Source organism: Pelophylax lessonae (assembly GCF_965119305.1).
Source record: "Pelophylax lessonae genome assembly, chromosome: 10".
NCBI classification, from domain to species: domain Eukaryota; kingdom Metazoa; phylum Chordata; class Amphibia; order Anura; family Ranidae; genus Pelophylax; species Pelophylax lessonae.
The window spans coordinates 174570118-174589145 of NC_138777.1; the positions used below are offsets into that span (position 1 = coordinate 174570118).

Consider the following 19028-nt stretch of genomic DNA (forward strand, 5'->3'; position numbering starts at 1 on the left):
CAAAGCTTTGGTGTCCTCTATAGGAAGAGGAGGAGCAGAACTTGCTTGCTTGGATGAGGGGGTTGGGAAAGGAAGAATTACCTTTCTCTTACTCTGAAGCAGTGTGTGTGTTCGCGAGATCTGCTGTAGACTGGTGGAGAATGCCATGATGTCAGCTTGTGTCTCACCAGCATTACCTGCCCTAGCAAGGAGGGGACAGGTCAGCCTCTCCTCCCTGCGTGATATTGCAGGGTGGTAACTTCCTGCTTTTGAGTTTAGTCAAGAAGGGAACGTGAGCGAGCAAAGTAGGTGTACCTCCCCCTTGCCACAAAGTCTGGACTGACGGATTACAAGAAAAAAAAAAAGAAAGAAATCTGGCTAAAGTCTTTTTATTTACATGAGTGGGATTCTGCTTTGAAAAGCCATGCTGGAGGACATAGCAGCCAAGCGTCGTGATCATCCTGACTCTTGTATGAACCCACTGCTTCCTCATGAGGTCTGTAATAGCTTTCATTTCTCAGATTGCATTGAATGACCTACGTTTAATGTGCAATGGGATCAAAGTTTTCTACCTTGCTAGGTGGCGTGTGAGTTTGTGGCTCCGTATGTGTGCTGATCGGTGGGGGTTGCAAAATGTTAACACTCTTGAGAATGATCCTGTGAACGGTGGTGATCAAATGAGAATTCCGTCAATTCTGTCTTTACGTAGGTGTGCTGGTGACAACCGACTAAGGTAGTTAGGTTTATATATTACTTTTGCTTTTTGATTTGGACTTGCTAGCAGGTGATTATTTTTTGTCAAGCTGTACTGTTTATTAATTTGATCATCTAGTGTCTTTATTCATCTGGGACTTTTTGAGAGAGGGTTGGTAGGCCTCGGGAGAGCAATGTTAATGGTAAAACGAAGGTAATGTATTGACATTGTCCTCCTGGCCATGAAGTTGTGAAATTGACAGGTGACTTCAAAGTAAAGGAATGTGCTTTTCTTTATGGATCCCCATTTTTATGTTGCTTGAGAACAGAACCGGTCCTTTTACATCTTTATCTGTTTTAGGTACAACCCCCAGTTCTAAAAAAAGTTGGGATGCTGTGTAAAATCTACACAGTTTTAGTATTACCTTGTGTAAAATCTACATAAAAACAGAAGGCTTTCCAAATCTCATAAAACAAAAAACATTTTTTTTTCATGATAGAAAATCGAATGTTTAAACTGGGAAAATGTAACATTTTTAAAGCGGTAGTAAAAGCCGCTTTGTGACTTTAGACTCCGTTCACACTGGGGCAATCCGACTTGCCGGGGCGATCTCACAGGTCGCGGTGCGCAGCTCGCACCGCGACCTCGGAGCGGCCGGCACGGACTTCATATCATTGAAGTCAATGCAGGTCGCTCCAGGTCGCCCCAAAGAAGCTCCGGACCCTTTTTCTAAGTCGGAGCGACTTGTGTCGCTCCTATTAGAACGGGTCCACAGCTTCTCTATGGCAGGCGACCTATGGCGACCAGGTCGCCTCAGTGTGAACGGGGTCTAAGGCTACGTTCACATCTTGGCATTGCTATTACAGGCATTTTTATGGGCGTTTTTTCAGGCATTTTTATGGGCGTTTTTGCAAGTGTTTTACAGGCGTTTTTGTGCAGGCGTTTTTAGATTGAATAGAGACCAATGGAAACCGCCTGTAATCTGCCCAAAAAGAAGCTCCTGTACTTTTTTGAGCGTTGGGCGTTTTGCTCACGGCATCAAACCGCTCAGATGTGAACAGGGGCCATTGAAATGAATAGGATTTGTCATGTTGGGCGTTTTGAGAGCTGATCCTAGAGCAGAAAAACTCCCCAAAAACACCCCAAAACGCCTACATGTGAACGGAGCCTTACCGTTTAGGAGATATTCACCCTGGATGCAGCCGGTGACATCACTGACGCATGCACTCTGAAGACCTGGCATACCTTGCCAAAACTTCAGAGCTTGATGCCAGAACTGAGGGCTCGAGGTAGTGATGTCATCACTGCTTTGGCCAAATGCACAGCCAGAGCGAGCAAACCCGGAAGAAAGACTGGGGGATGATGTCAGTCCTCTCAGTGCAGTGCTCTGCTGGAGGGCTTCGTTCTAAGGTAAGTATTTTGTAATGTGCTAGTATGCTATGCATACTAGCACATTTTGCAATTTCAAAAAGTGGTCACCTTCCCCACCTATAACTTGTCTTAACAGTAAGGAGCACTGGAAGGGCAAAAGCAGATCAAAAAAGCAAGGAGATTTCCAGTCACTACTTGCCAACCAGCCAGCAACCAACCGAATTAACCTGTTTAACAGTATGCGTTAAAAGCAGGGGTTTAGTTGCACACATTTGCGAATACATGCGTAAGCTGCAGCCCACGGCATCAGAATGCATGTGCTCCCATTGTGGAGACTCTTTAAAGGCAGAGTTAGGGTCTGCAGATATCAGGGTGCCTTGCTGTGGCCTGCAGCTTACGCATGTATTTGCAAATGTGTGCAACTAAACCCCTACTTTTAACGCATACTGTTAGACAGGTTAATTCGGTTGGTTGCTGGCTGGTTGGTAATTAGTGACTGGAAATCTCCTTGCTTTTTTGATCCACATTATGCAATTGCCTTAAAGAGGTGTGTGTGTGTTTTCTTTTTTTTTTTTTTAAACCAGCCGTGGGTTAACAACTGCTTAATAAAGAAAAGGTACTTTTGAAATTGATGGCAGCAACATATCTCAAAAAAGTTGGGCCATGTTTATCACGGTGTAGCATCCCCCCTTCTTTTACCAATACTCTGGAAACTGAGATGACCGGTTGCTGAGGTTTTGGGAGAGGAATGTTGTCCCATTCTTGCCTGATATAGGCTTCTAACTGCTCAATAGTCCTGGGTCTTTGTCATATTTTTCGTTTTCAAGATGCACCAAATATTTTCAATTAGTAAAAAGGTCTGGACTGCAGGAAGGCCAGATAAGCACCTGGACTCTTCTACTACGAAGCCATGCTGTTGTCGTAGATGCAATATGTAGTTTAGCATTGTGTTGCTGAAATATGCATATACTGCTCTAATACCTGGATATATCTTTCAGCATGGGTGCCTTTCCAGATGTGCAGTCTGCCCGTTCTGTATACACTAATGCACCCCCATACCATCATTATTGCAGGCTTTTAAACTGAGTGCTGATAGGCTGGCAGGTCTCTCTCCTCTTTAGTCCGGAGTACATGGCGCCCGCCACTGGTCCTTTTCACACTGTTGTGGTGCGGTTTGACGGCACCGTGGGTGTAGTGCGGTGTACTTGACGGTTTGGTGCGGGTTAGCTGTGCTTTGCCATAGAGTTCTATTCCGCGGTTTTAGTGTGCTTTCAGAAAGTGCACTGAAATTGTGGGACAATATAGAACTCTATGGAAATGCAGCTAACCCGGTCCAAACCGGCAGGTACACTGTGCCCACAGTGCCGTCAAACCTCACCGCATCAGTGTGAATGGGGCCTTAGACTCGGATCACACCTATGCGGTTTGCTTTTGATCTGTTTCTGCAGTGCTGTTTGTCGTGGGTTTTGCATTTTTGCACACCCGATTTTACTGCGATTTGCATTTTTTTTTCTGGCCAATTTGTTGGGCATATTAAAAAAATGTTAATCATGGCAAAAACGCACAACTTGCTTTTCTGCAGCTTGTATTGAACCATAAAAAAAAAAGTCCCTGACCCTTTGCAAAAATGCAGCGGCTGAAAATAGTATAAATGTAAACGTATCCCATAGGAAACCATGTTAAATGAACTGTAGTGCGTTTCTGCATAAGCACCAAAAAAACGCATAAGTGAGGTGTGAACCAGGCCTAATATAGCTGTATTTTTTATTATGATGATTTTAGCCTGGGTTCGCAGTTGTGTAATGTAGACACCACATGTGATTCACACAGGAATCGCATCGCATTCCTGTGCACATCACTTATGTCTGTGCAGTGCAATTTTAGCCATACATTTTGTATGGCTGAAATTGCATCGCATCTGCATCAAAATGGTGCAGGGCCCTTTTTTTTTTTCTCCTGCACCTGACTCGCAAACATGGGTGTCTACACCCATGCAATGTGATTCTGGCAAATGCATGGACGCCTTGCAATTATAATGCCATGTGGGGAAACGCACAGGATTCCCTGCGTTTCACGCATCACATAGGTGTGAACCAAGGCTCACAGTCAGAACTGGATTTCCAGTGTTCTGTGAATTCGTTTCCATGTGCTCCAGTTCAGGCACATAGGTTGAGAATAAAATTGGCAGAATTTCTAAATTATCCACAGTGTACTAAAATGTTTTTTGTGTCCCTAAATTACTCATCGCAGGAAGAGGAAAGTGGAAGATGCCCAATAGGGAACACACGGTAAAAGCCTGCCAGAGGTTCTAAAGACAAGTTAACACTTTTTTATTTTTTTTCAGTCAGTGGTCTAAATGAAGATGAAAAAAAATTCCCCCATCTACACCAAGGCTTTTGTATTCTGACACCGGGTCTCATTCTCTGTCACAATACATTGATCAGCACTGCAGCCGATCGAGTGAAAGTTCTTTGGCAATCTCGCTCGACAGAACTCCACTTACTGATTGACTTCTGTGTGACAGTGAGGGTCACACACCCATTGAAATGCGATTGGTTCCCTGGTGAACCGGCCAAACTTTAATCTGTGTGTGCCCAGTTTCTTGCTCTAAAAAAACACATGAATATTTTGGTTGGAGTTGGGCTATAATGTAACACTACCGGTACTAAATCTTTTCTGCATCCCAGCATCCAAAAGTTGCAAATCTCCAAATAAGGACACTCAGCATTTCATACTTTTTGTTTTAGGGACCTTTTTATTTCTCAGTGTGACCTGCTACTTTAAGACTTGGTTCACACTGAGGCGACAGGACTCCTTACTACTTCGGGGGCGACTTGTGCATTACATTGCACCACGACTTCGGAGCCACTTGCAGGGACTTCACATAATGGAAGTCTATGCAAGTCGCTCCGAGGTCGCCCCGAAGTAGTACAGGACCCTTTTTTCTAAGTCGGAGCGACTTGTGTCGCTCCTATTAGAACGGGTCCTGTAGCGGTCAATGGACCGCGAGGGAGCGCGACTTGTCAGGCTGACAAGTCGCCTGACAAGTCGCGCTAGTGTGAACCGGCTCTAACATTGGTGTTGCTGGTTTCATATTGAAGTGTATCTATACTGAAGAACAAACCTGTCGGATAGTGACACTTCATAGATGTTATGGCTGCATTAATTTTCCTTTTCAGGCTTATTTTGTTTCTATATCTCCCTTGATGATCCTGCCAGTAACACACTTCCTCTCTTAGATTGACACTGATTGTTCACCGTTCTCTATCTTTTGGAGGAGCAGTCTTGTCACCTTAAAGGCTCGTGCACACTTGACGGAAATCGGACGAAATATATTCCGATTTTTCTCTCTCTTGCTCAGCGGTCTTGACCGTTTTTTAGTTGACAGTGTATAAATGTTCACGAAATTTCTCGCTGTGTACACACTAGCCGAAAATTGTACGATGACGGGAATTTTCGGCAGATTTTCTACTAGTGTGTACCCCACTTTAGAACAGGGCTTCAGAATACCCCCCCCCAAAAATAACAGGGGATGGGTGTTTTCTCGTTTATGTTAATGGCTGTAAACAGTGTAACTGACAAGCACAGATTATCTGCAAGGCCCTATTCACACTTTGTATAGGGAGAACTAGTTTTCTTGCTCCCTATATTGTGGCGGGATTTTCACACGATTCAGCATGTCACGCATTTGCTTCAATGGGCTGCCCTATGTGTGTTTGTAGCCCACAAGAAGCTCCTACTCCCTTTTGGGCAACAAGCTTCAACCTGCACCTTAAAGTTGCATTTTCCTCAACTACAGTGCGATTCTGTCGCTTGATAATCACTGACAATCATTGCACCGCATTTGGGTTGCTATTTAGAATGAATGAACGCGCACTGGGCATTTTTCACAGACTGCCACATGATTTGGAATTGCAGGCAGAATCGCAGGGATTTTGCCCACGATTCCAAATCGCAAAAATGTGAATGGAGCCTAAAGCCCCGTACACACATAGCGATTGTCGGTCGAACGATCGGCCGTCTTTTGTCCGGTGCTGTCCTGTCGGTTGAAAAGTGCTAAAGACTGCACACGAATTTTGTCGGCCAACAACAGCCGACTGCAGAAGTGATGTCATGTGATGGTTAACTTTCCGTGTGTTTTTTCTTCTCTGAGCATGCCCAGTCTTGCTCATCTGCTGTTTGTCGGACGAATTCTGTACTGACTGACGAACAATCGGCCGTTCTGGTGTTGGCCAACAAAAATTTTAAAGCCTGCACACCAGATTCTGTTCGGCCGAAAAGTCACAGTCGGTTGTCGGAAGCATCATACTAACAAGCCGACAATCGGCCGATCGGACGTTGGCCGAATATTTACGGCCGACAATCTCTACGTGTGTACGGGCCTTAACTTTGTACTTGTCAAACAAATCTAACAAAAGGCTTATTACGGGAGGAGCACTGGATAGGAGGTGTACACCCAGCATAGTATAAATTCATGTCCAGAAATGATGTCTATGATAACGCCCAAGTGGGAGGGCGAAACGCGTCAACGTATTTACGGTACGGCAACTTGGCTACGTCACTTCCGGTTCACTTCCAGGAACGCGGCGTTCCTGGAGCCATTTACAGCTGTTCCCTGCTTTCAATATCACTACTTTCGTGAGGTTTTTTTTGTCTAATATATTATTAAACATTTTTAAAACGGGCTTCACTATTTCTGGAACTTTTGTTGGCATTATTTCATTGGAGCCATTTAGGACCACCATACCATAAGGATATCCATATAGCCCCACCTTTCATACTAAGGAGAAGATCTGGTGCAAAACCATCTGCTTATACCCAGGCTCTTTTGATCCGTGTTAGGGTCCATTTGTTCTGGTGAGTAGGGTTCCTGGAGGGGCACAAAGAGCACGAATTATTTTATGTTTGCACTGGAGCACCTTTTTTGCACTTTATTGATTCATTATTAATTTGCACACCTTAGTGCACTATGACTATTGATGAACTTTCTTACAATTTATTGGACACATTTTTTGGAGAGGATATATGCACTTTATTTTTTATTTTAATATGAGGTTGATTTATCATGTTTTAATATATTTTAATAAAAGGCTTTTCAACTTTATTTTTACCATTTCAGGGAGCTAATGAGTGAAGTTTTGTTTGGGTTTACTACACTAGATTGCTAGCTTTGCAGAGCAAGTTTATACATTTATTTTATTTTTTTATTTTTTTGCATGTCACTTATAAGCAATGGAGATAGTAATTCCTAAGGAAATCATTTCTGAAGACCTTTTAAAGCCAAGGTTTCATCAAATCTCTTATTCAAGAAGCTATGTGTATTTCTTTTGGGATGATGGGGAAATGGTGGCGTTCCCTCTTGTTATGGAGTTACAGCAAAAGTTTCTTCCGTCTTTTACCTTCAAACAGGTCCGAGCCAAGAGCCGTCCAGCAAGTGTGGGTGTGGCTTTTTTTTTTTTTTTTCCTCAATTGTACTGCAACCTTATCTGTTTACCTTTCCTGCGTCGTTTCCAGCGTAAGCCTTTGTTGCTGTAAAAGTGAATGACCCGATATTTCCCTACTGTACTGTTTACAAGGAGCTTTTTGTCAGGGAGGTGACGTGAAGAACTTGCTGGCCATGTTTGAACATTATCGATTTTCTTATCGTTAGTGGGGTCAAATCAAGGTTCATTTTTGAGAATTTAAAGGAGTCGGAATGAATATTATTCTCAAACAACCAATTTGCAACAGTGAATGTGGTATAGTTCAGAGAAAGTTCATTCACTCAAAAATGTAATTTTACATTTTGTATGAATCTTTTTACACAATCTAAATCTATTAGGCCCCATTCACACTGGGGCGACGCTACTTTGCAGGGCGACCTCATGGGTCGCGGCGCGCTGCTCGCACCGCGACCTCGGAGCGGCCAGCTTGGACTTCATAACATTGAAGTCTATGCAGGTCGCTCCGGGTCGCCCCAAAGAAGCTCCGGACCCTTTTTCTAAGTCGGAGCGACTTGTGTCGCTCCTATTAGAACGGGTCCGCAGCTTCTCTATGGAAGGCGACCTGTCAGGCGACCAGGTCTCCTGACAGGTCGCCCCAGTGTGAACGGGGGCTTAGTGTGTGGCAAGCTTTAAGGCTCATTCAGACGCTCCTTGTCCTCCCTGCTGAGCCCCAGTCTGCTGCACACAGGCATCCTGTAGAACAGGGGTCTCCAAACTGCAGCCCAAGGGCCAGATGTGGCCCTTTGCTAGTCTTTATCTGGCCCTCGGGGCACTATTCCTCCCACTGATATGAGGCACCATTCTTATAATTCTTCCACCGATACCAATGATGGGACACTATTCCCCCTACTAATAGGGGCACTGCTCCTTTCTCCTATTGACCACCAAACCTGAGGCCATATTTATTCTCATTGACATTTACTGCCCCTGCGGACCACAATCCGGCCCTTCTAAAGTCTGAAGGATAATAAACTGGCCCTTTGTTTAAAATATTTGGAGACCCCTGCTGTAGAAGTAGATGCAGCAGCTGCATGGACGGTTGTATGGGAAATTTTGATATGCAACTGTGTTTGTGCAGCTGCTGCATCTACATCCACCTTTTCTGTAGGCTGCCTGCATGCAGCTGCAAGGTGGATTTTACATGGTGGCCATACATGGATTAAAATTGGGACGGTTTATCAGTAACTGGCTGAGATTGGATCAATCTATGGGCAGGCTGATTGTACCCAAGTCGATCCATTGATGAATTTGGGTACAACCAGCCTGTCAGATTTTTTTTTTTTTCCATGTGATTACTCCTGGCGGCTATAGCCGCTAGCTGTAATCATTGTTTTCTGCCAGCTGGGAAGGCTCCCCAAGCCAGCAGAACACAATAGTGCTGTGAGAGGCATTTCTTTCAATCACAGGTTGAAGGAAATGGAAGAAAAAAAATTGCTGGATTCCCCATCAACACTCACTGTGTTGATAGGGGAATCCAGCATTTTTTTTTTTCTTTTCTCTTTCCTTCAACCTGTGATGGAAAGGAAGAACATTGCTTAATGTATGACTAGCCTTATGTCTACTGCCCACATACTATTAGCATCCTGAGTCACTGATATCTATCCTAACTGCCATCATCTGTATATATATGCAGCATTAGGGCCTGTTGGTGCATTTCAAGAAAGAAAAACCAATCATCTATGGATTGTCTAAGGCCCCTTTCACACGAACGATCCGATCAGATCTGCCTGTCAGTTTTTTTTTTTTTTAGGTAGACCTGATCGGATGCTCCATGCATCCCTATGGGGCAGCGGATGTCAGTGAAGACATGTCCGCTGACATCCGCATCCGATCCTGTCAGTGAAATCCGGACGGAGGGAAACCCTATTTTCCATCCGTCCAGCGGATCAGAAGGGATCGGATGAGAATGGACAGGCGGTCCGCTCTCATTCTATTCCTCCATAGATAGCAGCCGGGGCTCTGACACCTCCCTCTCCGCACACAGAGCGGTGACGGAGCTGTCATCCGCCTGCTCTGCGGGGATCGGCGGATCGTTTCCCACTGAGCAGAGAACGGAGTTCATCGGAAGGCAGATCGTGTGAAAGGACCCTAAAGTGTGTGTGGTTTTTTTTTTTTTTTTTTTTTTGGGGGGTAGAAGTAGGGAAGGAAATTGGAAAGTGAAGTAAGTAACAAATAAAATGATGCACTTGCATTTTGACCAAGATTAAATGTAAGCTGTGTGCATACAAAGGTGTTTTAATGCCCCGTACACACGTGCAGATTATCTGCAGGCTTTTGTCTGCAGACTTACCTTTTCTATGTAGTGCAAGGGCCTGCCGGATTGCATACAAATTGAAAGTGTTTAGGTTTGACCTCATATTATATGGTTTTGGTAAGTCTGCAGACAAAAGTCTGCAGATAATCTGCATGTGTGTATGGGGCATTAGAGTGCTTTCACATCTGCAGATGCACCAGAACTCCAATCAGATCTGATAACTCCATCTGGGATTCCTGCGATTAGCTGCAGGACGCAGCCCCATTGAAAAGAGTGGAAGGCTTCCACAGCTAATCAGTGCTACCCACGTGTAATCGCCTATGCAACGATCACATGCGAGTGATTGGCTGTAATTAGCTGCGGAAGCCAGCAGCCGCCCACTCTTTTCAATTGGGCTTCCACCCACAGCTAATCGTGGGAACTCCCAATGGAGTTATCGCATCTGATCGGAGTTCTGGTGCATTCACAGGTGTGAATACACCCTTAGATGGTATTAGGCTATACCTGGCTCTGGCAGGGCTTCCCTAAAAATGGCTTTGATACCACTAAAAATGGCTAAACTAGATAACTTTAAGCCCCTTATTGCCTGTACATGTAACGCGATTAAAAAAAATAAAACTTTAGCTGTGGCATTTGCCTACCAGTACATGCAGCTGGCATAATGGGCTATGAATGTATTTGGAGACTGCTGTGTTAATTGAAGCTTTACTGCATTAATTAGTGAAGAGCTCCAACTTGTCATACGCTTTTGGTATGGAAAGATTGGAGAGGAATTCTTATACACCATCATATTTCAAAGTTGATGTAATTGTAGTAAATTGAGGGTCACTTTCTAGGCTGCTTGTTTTCCTTGGAGACCTGCTTTGTGTATAATGACTATTAGCAGAAATGTCCTTCCGTATGGGGAGTGTGGTGGCCAGCAAGGAAAACTCGCTTTCCCACCCTCCCAGGATTCGTTGTCTGGGAGATTCTGCGAGGATCTGAATTTCCTAATAGACATAATGATTACCGTTCTATCCTGGCAACAGCCATCCAATCTGTGTCTGTGTAATTTATTATATATACTTTATGCTTTAAATATAAAGGCTGTAAGTAACACAAATATGGATCATTTAGGTGGAACTGAATTTTAGACAGCTGTCACTGGAACAAGTGTTCATTGCAAGATATCCTCTCACCTCCTGTTCATTGTCAACCCAATATTATTATACGGCATTGTTGTTATATAGGATTTTTTGTGTGGCAACAGTTTGCGCAGCATTTTACAAATTATAGAGAGACAGTACACCAACATTTCGGATTTCCCATAAGTTTCTGTCAACAGGTGGTCACCAGGACAAAAATGTGTGAATCTCCCCAAAGGGGGTCACAGACGGCTATAAAGGCTTGACTGGGGTTTTAACAATTCCTCATTCCACCCCCAATGTATGTATGTAAGACCCCATTCACACTAGCGCAACTTGTCAGGTGACTTGGTCGCCTGACAAGTCGCGGTGGGTTGCCCGCCATTGATTAGCACAGGACCCGTTCTAATAGGAGCGACACAAGTCGCTCTGACTTAGAAAAAGGGTCCTGTACTACTTTGGGGCGACCTGGAGGCAACTTGCATTGACTTCAATTTTATGAAGTCCGTGCATGTCACGCCGAGGTCGCTGTGCACCGTGACTTCTCAGGTCGCCCCAGCAAGTCGTGTCGCCCCTGTGTGAATGGGCTCTAAAGCAATGAATAAAGGCAAATGCAGATATATGCTAACAACTAACCTTTTGGCATTTTTAGCCACTGTGTATAGCATAATCTGCTTTTTGACCTGCTGGCATTATTCGAAACAATTGGAAAATATGAAAATGCCTACCAATTAGACTTTGTATTCAATTAAAAAAAAAAAAAAAAGGGGGGGGGGGGGAGCGGTTAAGGGGCGTTAAAAACGCAGCGGGGTTATACCGCTCCTCAATCGCAAACGAGGCCTAAGCTCTGTTTTGCTCAGGCTTCAGCTTGTAATAAACAGCAAGCTTGAAAAGAGTCTACAAAGCTTGATGAAAGCTCTGAACCGTTCAGCTCCAGGTTGTAAATGTTGAACACCTATCCTAATGGAAGTGCTGATTTTCACTTTAAACAAGCTGCTAGCAGGCTTCAGCATTACTTGAAGCTTGTTGAAATTGACAATCGGCACTCCTATTAGGGTCTGTGTCAAATCTTTCCAAACCGGAGCTGAAAGGCACTTTAAGGGAAAGCTGTGTGAAACTTGCTGAAGTTTCACAAACACATGATGTTCACACTGCCTTTATACAAGCTGAAGCTTGTGTGAAACGGGCCTTATTGAAATGAACATAGCTGGTAAAGCAAAAAGTTCATGGAGTGCTTGAGCGTTGCAAGAACTCCCTAAACTTGTATTATTTACTCTGCCATTCTTAGAGCCCATTCAGACAGGGGCGACATGATTTGCTGGGGTAACCTGTGAAGTACACAGCGTGCACCGCGACCTCGGCGCGACTTGCACGGACTTCATATCATTGAAGTCAATGCAAGTCGCCTCCAGGTCGCCCCAAAGTAGTACAGGAAACTTTTTCTAAGTCGGAGCCACTTGTGTCGCTCCTATTAGAATGGGTCCTGTACTACTCTATGGCGAGCGACCGACCCCGACTTGTCAGGCGACCAAGTCGCCTGACAAGTTGAGCTAGTGGTGACCCTTACAGTTTTATTTCAGTGTGCAGAAGAGGAGGTTACCATATATTGTGGGAGCACAGTAACATAGTATGTTTTTATATTGGTTTCTCTCTCGCTTTATCCCCAGGGTTGTAGGATGGTGGGAGTCTGCTTGTTCCCATAGATATGAATATTGCCCTGAAGTAGCCAGAGTCAGCGACTGTCAACTCCTCCCTTTGGGCTAGTTTAGGCACAAGCCCCCTTCAGGTGTAGCTCAGGGTAGAAATGTAATGGGGCAAAAGGTTTATACGCTATTCTTCAAGATTTTTTTTTTCTGTTGACGAGCATGGTTGTGGAAATTGCCTGGGTGTTATTACGGTACAAGGTTTAATTTATTTGCTCATTTCAGATGTTAGGAGTTCAGCCGTGTTTTCATGATGACCTTTTCTAAGGCCAGTTGGTTGGAGGCCAACATTTTTTGGCTCTTCAGCCTAGATTTTGCCTTTTTTTTTTTTTTTTTTTTTACTTCGTTTTTCCAATAATGTGACAAAATATTACAATTTCATCATGCTTCTTACTAAATACCTTGGACTGTCTACTTTCCAAAAATGAGTCGATTTTATTGCCCTGACATTTTTAGGGCCTAAAGAAATACCTAGAGCACCTCTTAATATGTACGAGTTTAAAATTATTTTAATGTGTTTCTAACACTTTATCCCTTTTACTACATTATAAGGAACATTAAAACCATTAAATGCATAGTTAGTACACAAGGAAAGTGGCCTAGCTTACCTAACTGACCATAAAATACACCACAAAGATAGAGCCTAGCGATAACTGGATGCATCGCTCTAAAAAGTGGCGCTTTGAGATATCAGTTTGGTGGAGGCCATTTTTCGGGTGGTCTGGTCGAGGTATCCTCTCAACCCCAAAAGACAGCCAATCAAATTTAGGCTCCGTTCACATGTAGGCGTTTTGGGGAGTTTTTCTGCTCTAGAATCAGCTCTCAAAACGCCCAACAAGACAAATCCTATTCATTTCAATGGCCCCTGTTCACATCTGAGCGTTTTGTCGCTGTTAGCAAAACGCCCAACGCTCAAAAAAGTACATGAGCTTCTTTTTGGGCAGATTACAGGCGTTTTCCATTGGTTTCTATTCAATCTAAAAACGCCTGCACAAAAAACGCCTGTAAAAACGCCCATAAAAACGCCTAAAAAACGCCTGTAATTAGCAACGCCAAGATGTGAACGTAGCCTAAGGCTGCATTCACATGTCAGCTTATAATCGCGGGCAGAACCGCCGCGGTTCCGCCCGCGATTCGGAGATTTATTGCAAATCGCGGGACGCCTAGCGTTGCCTGTTGATTTGCAATAGCCCCCCAAACGCCGAGCGATGTTGCCGCGATTTACGCCCGCCGAATCGCGGCAACATCGCGCAAACAAAATCGCGGGACGCAATACGCTCCAAAGAAGCTCTTGTACTTTTTTGGAGCGTATTGCGTCCCGCGATTTTGTTTGCGCGATGTTGCCGCGATTTGGCGGGCGTAAATCGCGGCAACATCGCTCGGCGTTTGGGGGGCTATTGCAAATCAACGGACAACGCTAGGCGTCCCGCGATTTGCAATAAATCTCCGAATCGCGGGCGGAACCGCGGCGGTTCTGCCCGCGATTATAAGCTGACATGTGAATGCAGCCTAAGGGAAACAGCCGGAAACTTCGTAAATCCTTGTATTCCTTATTATTGCATATCTGTAGATAAAAACTGTGGCTAACGCGTTTCGGCAATAAGTCTTGTTCATTGTGTGTGCAGTGTGAACCAAGACTTATTGGGGAAAGGTGTTTGCCACTGTTTTTATCTGCTGATATGCAATAATAAAGAATACCAGGATTTACGGAGTTGCCGGCTGTTTCCCTTCGTGTGACAAGGATTGAGCACCTCTAGGGCAAACAAAAACCATTTTAATGTTCGCACATAAAAAAATCATTACATATCGGTCACACTTACCCCCTGACTATCCCTCCTAAACCCTTAGTTCCCCCTTTGATGTTAAGCCAGAAGCCCAATGACCCGCTGCATGATGACACTACTATAATCTGTGGTAAAGGAAAAAGGCAGTCTGTATTGAACCAATAGAGGACAGTTGATATTCCTTGTGTACATACAAGTCCTCCTGACTCAGCGCCTAGTGTGCTAGAGCCGGGTCCCACCTTGTGAGAGCCAAGTCTTGATGGATAAGGCTGATAAAGCAGAAAGCAGGCCACAGGCCCATTTACGGAGTGTATCCAGTGGGAGTGTAAATAGTAACCACCAAGCAAATGGCAGGCAGTTGTGTCTAAAGTTGTAACTGCAAAAGCATGATGCATTCAACGGTTTCTCCTGACTCAATGCCTAATACACAGGAGCCGGGTCCAATCTATAGTGGACAGTGTCCTAATGTAGATAGCATCTGATTGACCCTTAGCTCTAAGGCATGGTACAGTAATGGCAGTAGTGCTGTGGCAGGCACAATAGTGTTCAAAACGTATATAATCTCATAAAATGTATGTGTGTGACACCGGCTACTTTGTTGGGTATACCTGTTGGTAACGCAAATTGCTAATCAGCCAATCACATGGCAGCAACTCAATGCATTTAGGCATCTAAAAATGGTAAAGACCACTTGCTGAAGTTCAAACTGAGCATCAGAATGGGGAAGAAAGGGAATGTAAGTGACTTTGACCGTGGCATGGTGGTTGGTGCCAGATGGGCTGGTCTGGGCTTTTCAAAAACTGCTGATCTACTGGGATTTTCATACACAACCATCTCTAGGATTTACAGAGACTGGCCTGAATAAGAGAAAATATCTAGTGAGTGGCAGTTGTGTAGATTAAAATGTCAAAGGAGAATAGGCAGACTGGATTGAGATGATGGGAAACAGTAACTCAAATAACCACTCGTTACAACCAAGGTATGCAGAATACCATCTCTGAACACACAACGCATCGAACCTTGAAGCAAATTGGCTACAGCAGCAGAAGACAATACTGGGTGCCCCTCCTGTCAGCAAAGAACAGAAAACGGAAGCTACAACTCTCACAGGGTCACCAAAATTGGACATTAGAAGATTGGAAAAACGTTGCCTGATCTGATACATCTCAATTTCAGCTGCGACATTCAGATGGCAGGGTCAGAATTTGGTGTAAACAACATGAAAGCCTGGATCTATCCTGCTTTGTATCAATGGTTCAGGCTGGTGGTGTAATGGTGTGGTGGATATTTTCTTGGCACACTTTTGGCCCCTTAGTACCAATTGAGCATTGTTTAAATGCCACAGCCTACCCGAGTTTTGTTGCTGACCATGTCCATCCCTTTATGACTACAGTGTACCCAACATCTGATGGCTCCTTCCAGCAGGATAATGGGCCATGTCACAAAGCTTAAATCCGCTCACCACTGGTTTCTTGAACATGACAATGAGCTCACTGTACTCCAATGGCCTCCACAGTCACCAGATCTCATCCAATAGAGCACTTTTAGGATGTGGTGGAACGGGGGATTCCCATCATGGATGTGCAGCCGACAAATCTGCTGCAAATACAAACCCAAAGAATGGGCGCACCAGCCTAGCGCATTAGTGGGGCCTTGTCCACTGTATTTAAACCATGGTCTCGGCCATGGCCATCAGGCTCTGAGGAAGAGGCACGGCCTCGAAACGCGTCAGTCCTCTGTCTACATGAGACATTGGACTTTTCTATTGATGCTGTTCTTTGGAATTGATATGCTGGTCTATCACGCATGTCTGTGAGTAGTTGATTTTAAACTTATCTTATTAAAAGCCCGCTGAGGATAATGCGCTAGGCTGGTGCGCCCTTTCTTTGTGTTTGTATTTGCAGTGTTGTCGACCACCCCAGTCGTAGAGGGCAGCAAGGCTTAGCCATAGTGGATGCCAAGTGTGAGTTCCGAGATAGAGGCAGCTTGAGGACCTGGTTCTGAGCGCAGGAGCAGGGTGCTCAGTATCACTCTTTTTGTTTCTGGACAAATCTGCTGCAACTGCGTGATGCTGTCATGTCAGTATGGACCAAAATCTCCCAAGAATGTTTCCAACACTTTGTTGAATGTATGCCACAAAGAATTAAGGCAGTTCTGAAGTAAAAAGGGGTCCAACCCGGTACTAGCAATGTGTACATAATAATAATAATAATAATAATAATACAGTGGCCAATGTGTGTGTATCTATCTTTATATCGCTAAATTCAATGTTCTTCATTTTCCTGAGCCTTGTAGATATTATACTGATATCCCTTTATAAATAAGTCACTTGTAGATATTATACTGATATCCCTTTATAAATAAGTCACTTGTAGATATTGCGTTCGGTAAATGTGAGATCTCTGTTGCCTGAATGGAAAGGAGATGACAGGAGGCCTTTTAGCATGAAATGTGTTGTAGTGCTTTTATTGTATGCCAAAGTAATGAAGTTGTGTTTTTTATAGCTAAAAGGAATCTGGAGTGCTTTCCTGAATGTTAGGACGTGTGCTAGTGCACCGGAGGGACAGAGCCTTATTCCACTGGGCGAGTTGTGAGTGTTGGAACTTTTTCCACAATGTTCAGGTTTACTGAAAGAGCAAAGTGAGCAGAAGGATGACCTCATTGTTGTGCTACTGCTCCTTTTTTATCTGGTCGTTAGTTGAAGGTATGGTTTTACTAACCAAACAAATCTGTTGCAGAGGAGGTCAAGGCAGGGGTGCATAATCACCTGCTTGTCTTCCCAGTACCACACGGTCTATCACTGGGTGACAACACTCCCTCACTGTAATGTATCTACAGAGGAGCTTTGTTGTCACTGTAGACAATTTATTTTGATTTGGGTTTCAAAAACAACCCCCCCCCCTCTACTTTTTGTCTAATTACATAGAGGGGAGATGTTTTGTAGTCCACAGAAGATAGGAACGTTTTATTACAGAAAGTTATATATTGCTGTCAATTTATGCAGCACTTATATATTATACATTCACATCAGTCCCTGCTCTCAAGGAGTTTACCATCGAAGGTTTCTAAGGTCCCTTTCACACAGGCTTTCCAATCAGTGAAAATACAAAGCAAAAAAGAGGGCGCACCAGCCTAGCGCATTATCCTCAGCGAGTTTATTTAGATAAAAATTAAAATCAGCTACTCACAAACAATCGTGAAATTCAGGCACATCAATTCCATACACCTGCCTCATGCCAGAGGATCAACGTCTTTACTGGAAGCAGAGGGCTGACACGTTTCGAGGCCGTGCCTCTTCCTCAGAGCCTGAGCTGTGGGTCTCTGCAGCTCCTCCAGAGTTACCATGGGCCTCTTGGCTGCTTCTCTGATTGCTCTCCTTGCTCGGCCTGTCAGTTTAGGAGGTGAATGGCCATGTCTTGGTAGGTTTGCAGCATTCAAAAACGGAGCCTCAGCCTCCTGTTGGTAATACCTACTGGTCGTCAGCATGAAAGAGACAGTGCGCTCTCTCTCTCTCTCTATTTGGTTCTGGTTCCTCTATTAGAAGTACGTCACCAGGCCCACACTATCAGCCCACGTCATGCATGTCACCGCCATTAGGTCATTGGGCAATTATCAGTTTTTCAGGCAGACCTGGTCGGATGTTCCATGCACCCCTATGGGGCAGCGGATGTCGGCAGTGACATCTCCGCTGACACTCGCTACTATCCGATCCGATCCTGTCCATGAAATCCAGACAGATGGAAACCCTATTTTCCATCCGTCTGGAGTGGGGATCCTCAAACTGCGGCCCTTTAGGTGTTGCTGAACTACACATCCCATGAGGCATTGTAAAACTGACATTCATAGGCTTGATGGGAATTGTAGTTCCTGAACAACTAGAGGGCCATAGTTTGAAGACCCCCTTGTCTGGAGGATCGGATGAAAATGGACAGGTGGTCCGTTTTTCATCCGATCCCCCAAAGAGGAGAGTGGGGCTCTGACAGCTCCGTGCAAAGTAAGTGGAGACAGACCTGTCATCCGCCTGCTAGACGGGGATCGGCGGATCGATCCCCACTGAGCAAAACTAAGTCCTCCAGGTGAAAAGCCTGTGTGAAAGGATCCAAACTCAAATTCATACATACATATACTAGGGCCAATTTAGACAGGAGTCAGTTAACCTACCGGCATGTCTTTTTGGAGTGTGGGAGGAAAGCCATGCAGGTGCAGAGAGGACATTAAAACTCCAGACAAGAAGTGCTATGATTGGAAGCCCTAGTGCTGCTAGGCAGTAGTACTAACCACTTGGCATCAATGTTTTAGATTTCAGTACAGTGAAAGCTAAAAGGACACAATTTCTGTCAGGATCAGCACTTGCACCATAATGTTGTGTTACTCTGCAGTGCAGGAGTGCTGCCTGGAGATGTAATAGTGTGTTGAGGTGGCTTCCAAAATAAATGGCACCATACTGTGGCACATGTTGTGTTGTGCAGAATGACTGGGCCCTCGGCTATAAAACCTTTTATTTGGGGTTTCAGCTAGATGCCTTCTTTGGAAGATTTACTGCAGATGTACCTTTCCTTCCAATAGGGTTGGCAAAGGAGAGAAGTGTAAAAGGCATGTCCTAGGAATGCACTTTGGATGCCAGGAGGAGAAGATC

At 44.5% G+C, this 19028-nt stretch overlaps 1 protein-coding gene across 8 annotated transcripts in view; it reads left to right on the forward strand.

The window, feature by feature from the left end:
* MARK2 (microtubule affinity regulating kinase 2) overlaps nt 1–19028 on the forward strand; it is a 251027-nt gene that overhangs the window by 37975 nt on the left and 194024 nt on the right. For 2 of the 8 annotated variants that reach the window (XM_082269943.1, XM_082269941.1), the window contains exon 1: nt 120–475. The exons of 2 other annotated variants lie outside the window; for them this stretch is intronic. In XM_082269943.1, coding sequence (XP_082126069.1) covers nt 404–475 — 72 coding nt within the window. In that variant the 5' untranslated portion in view covers nt 120–403. Of the gene's footprint in view, nt 1–119; nt 476–19028 lie in introns of those variants that run through there. 4 more of the 8 variants (XM_082269938.1, XM_082269942.1, XM_082269945.1 and 1 more) reach the window with 2 other exon arrangements.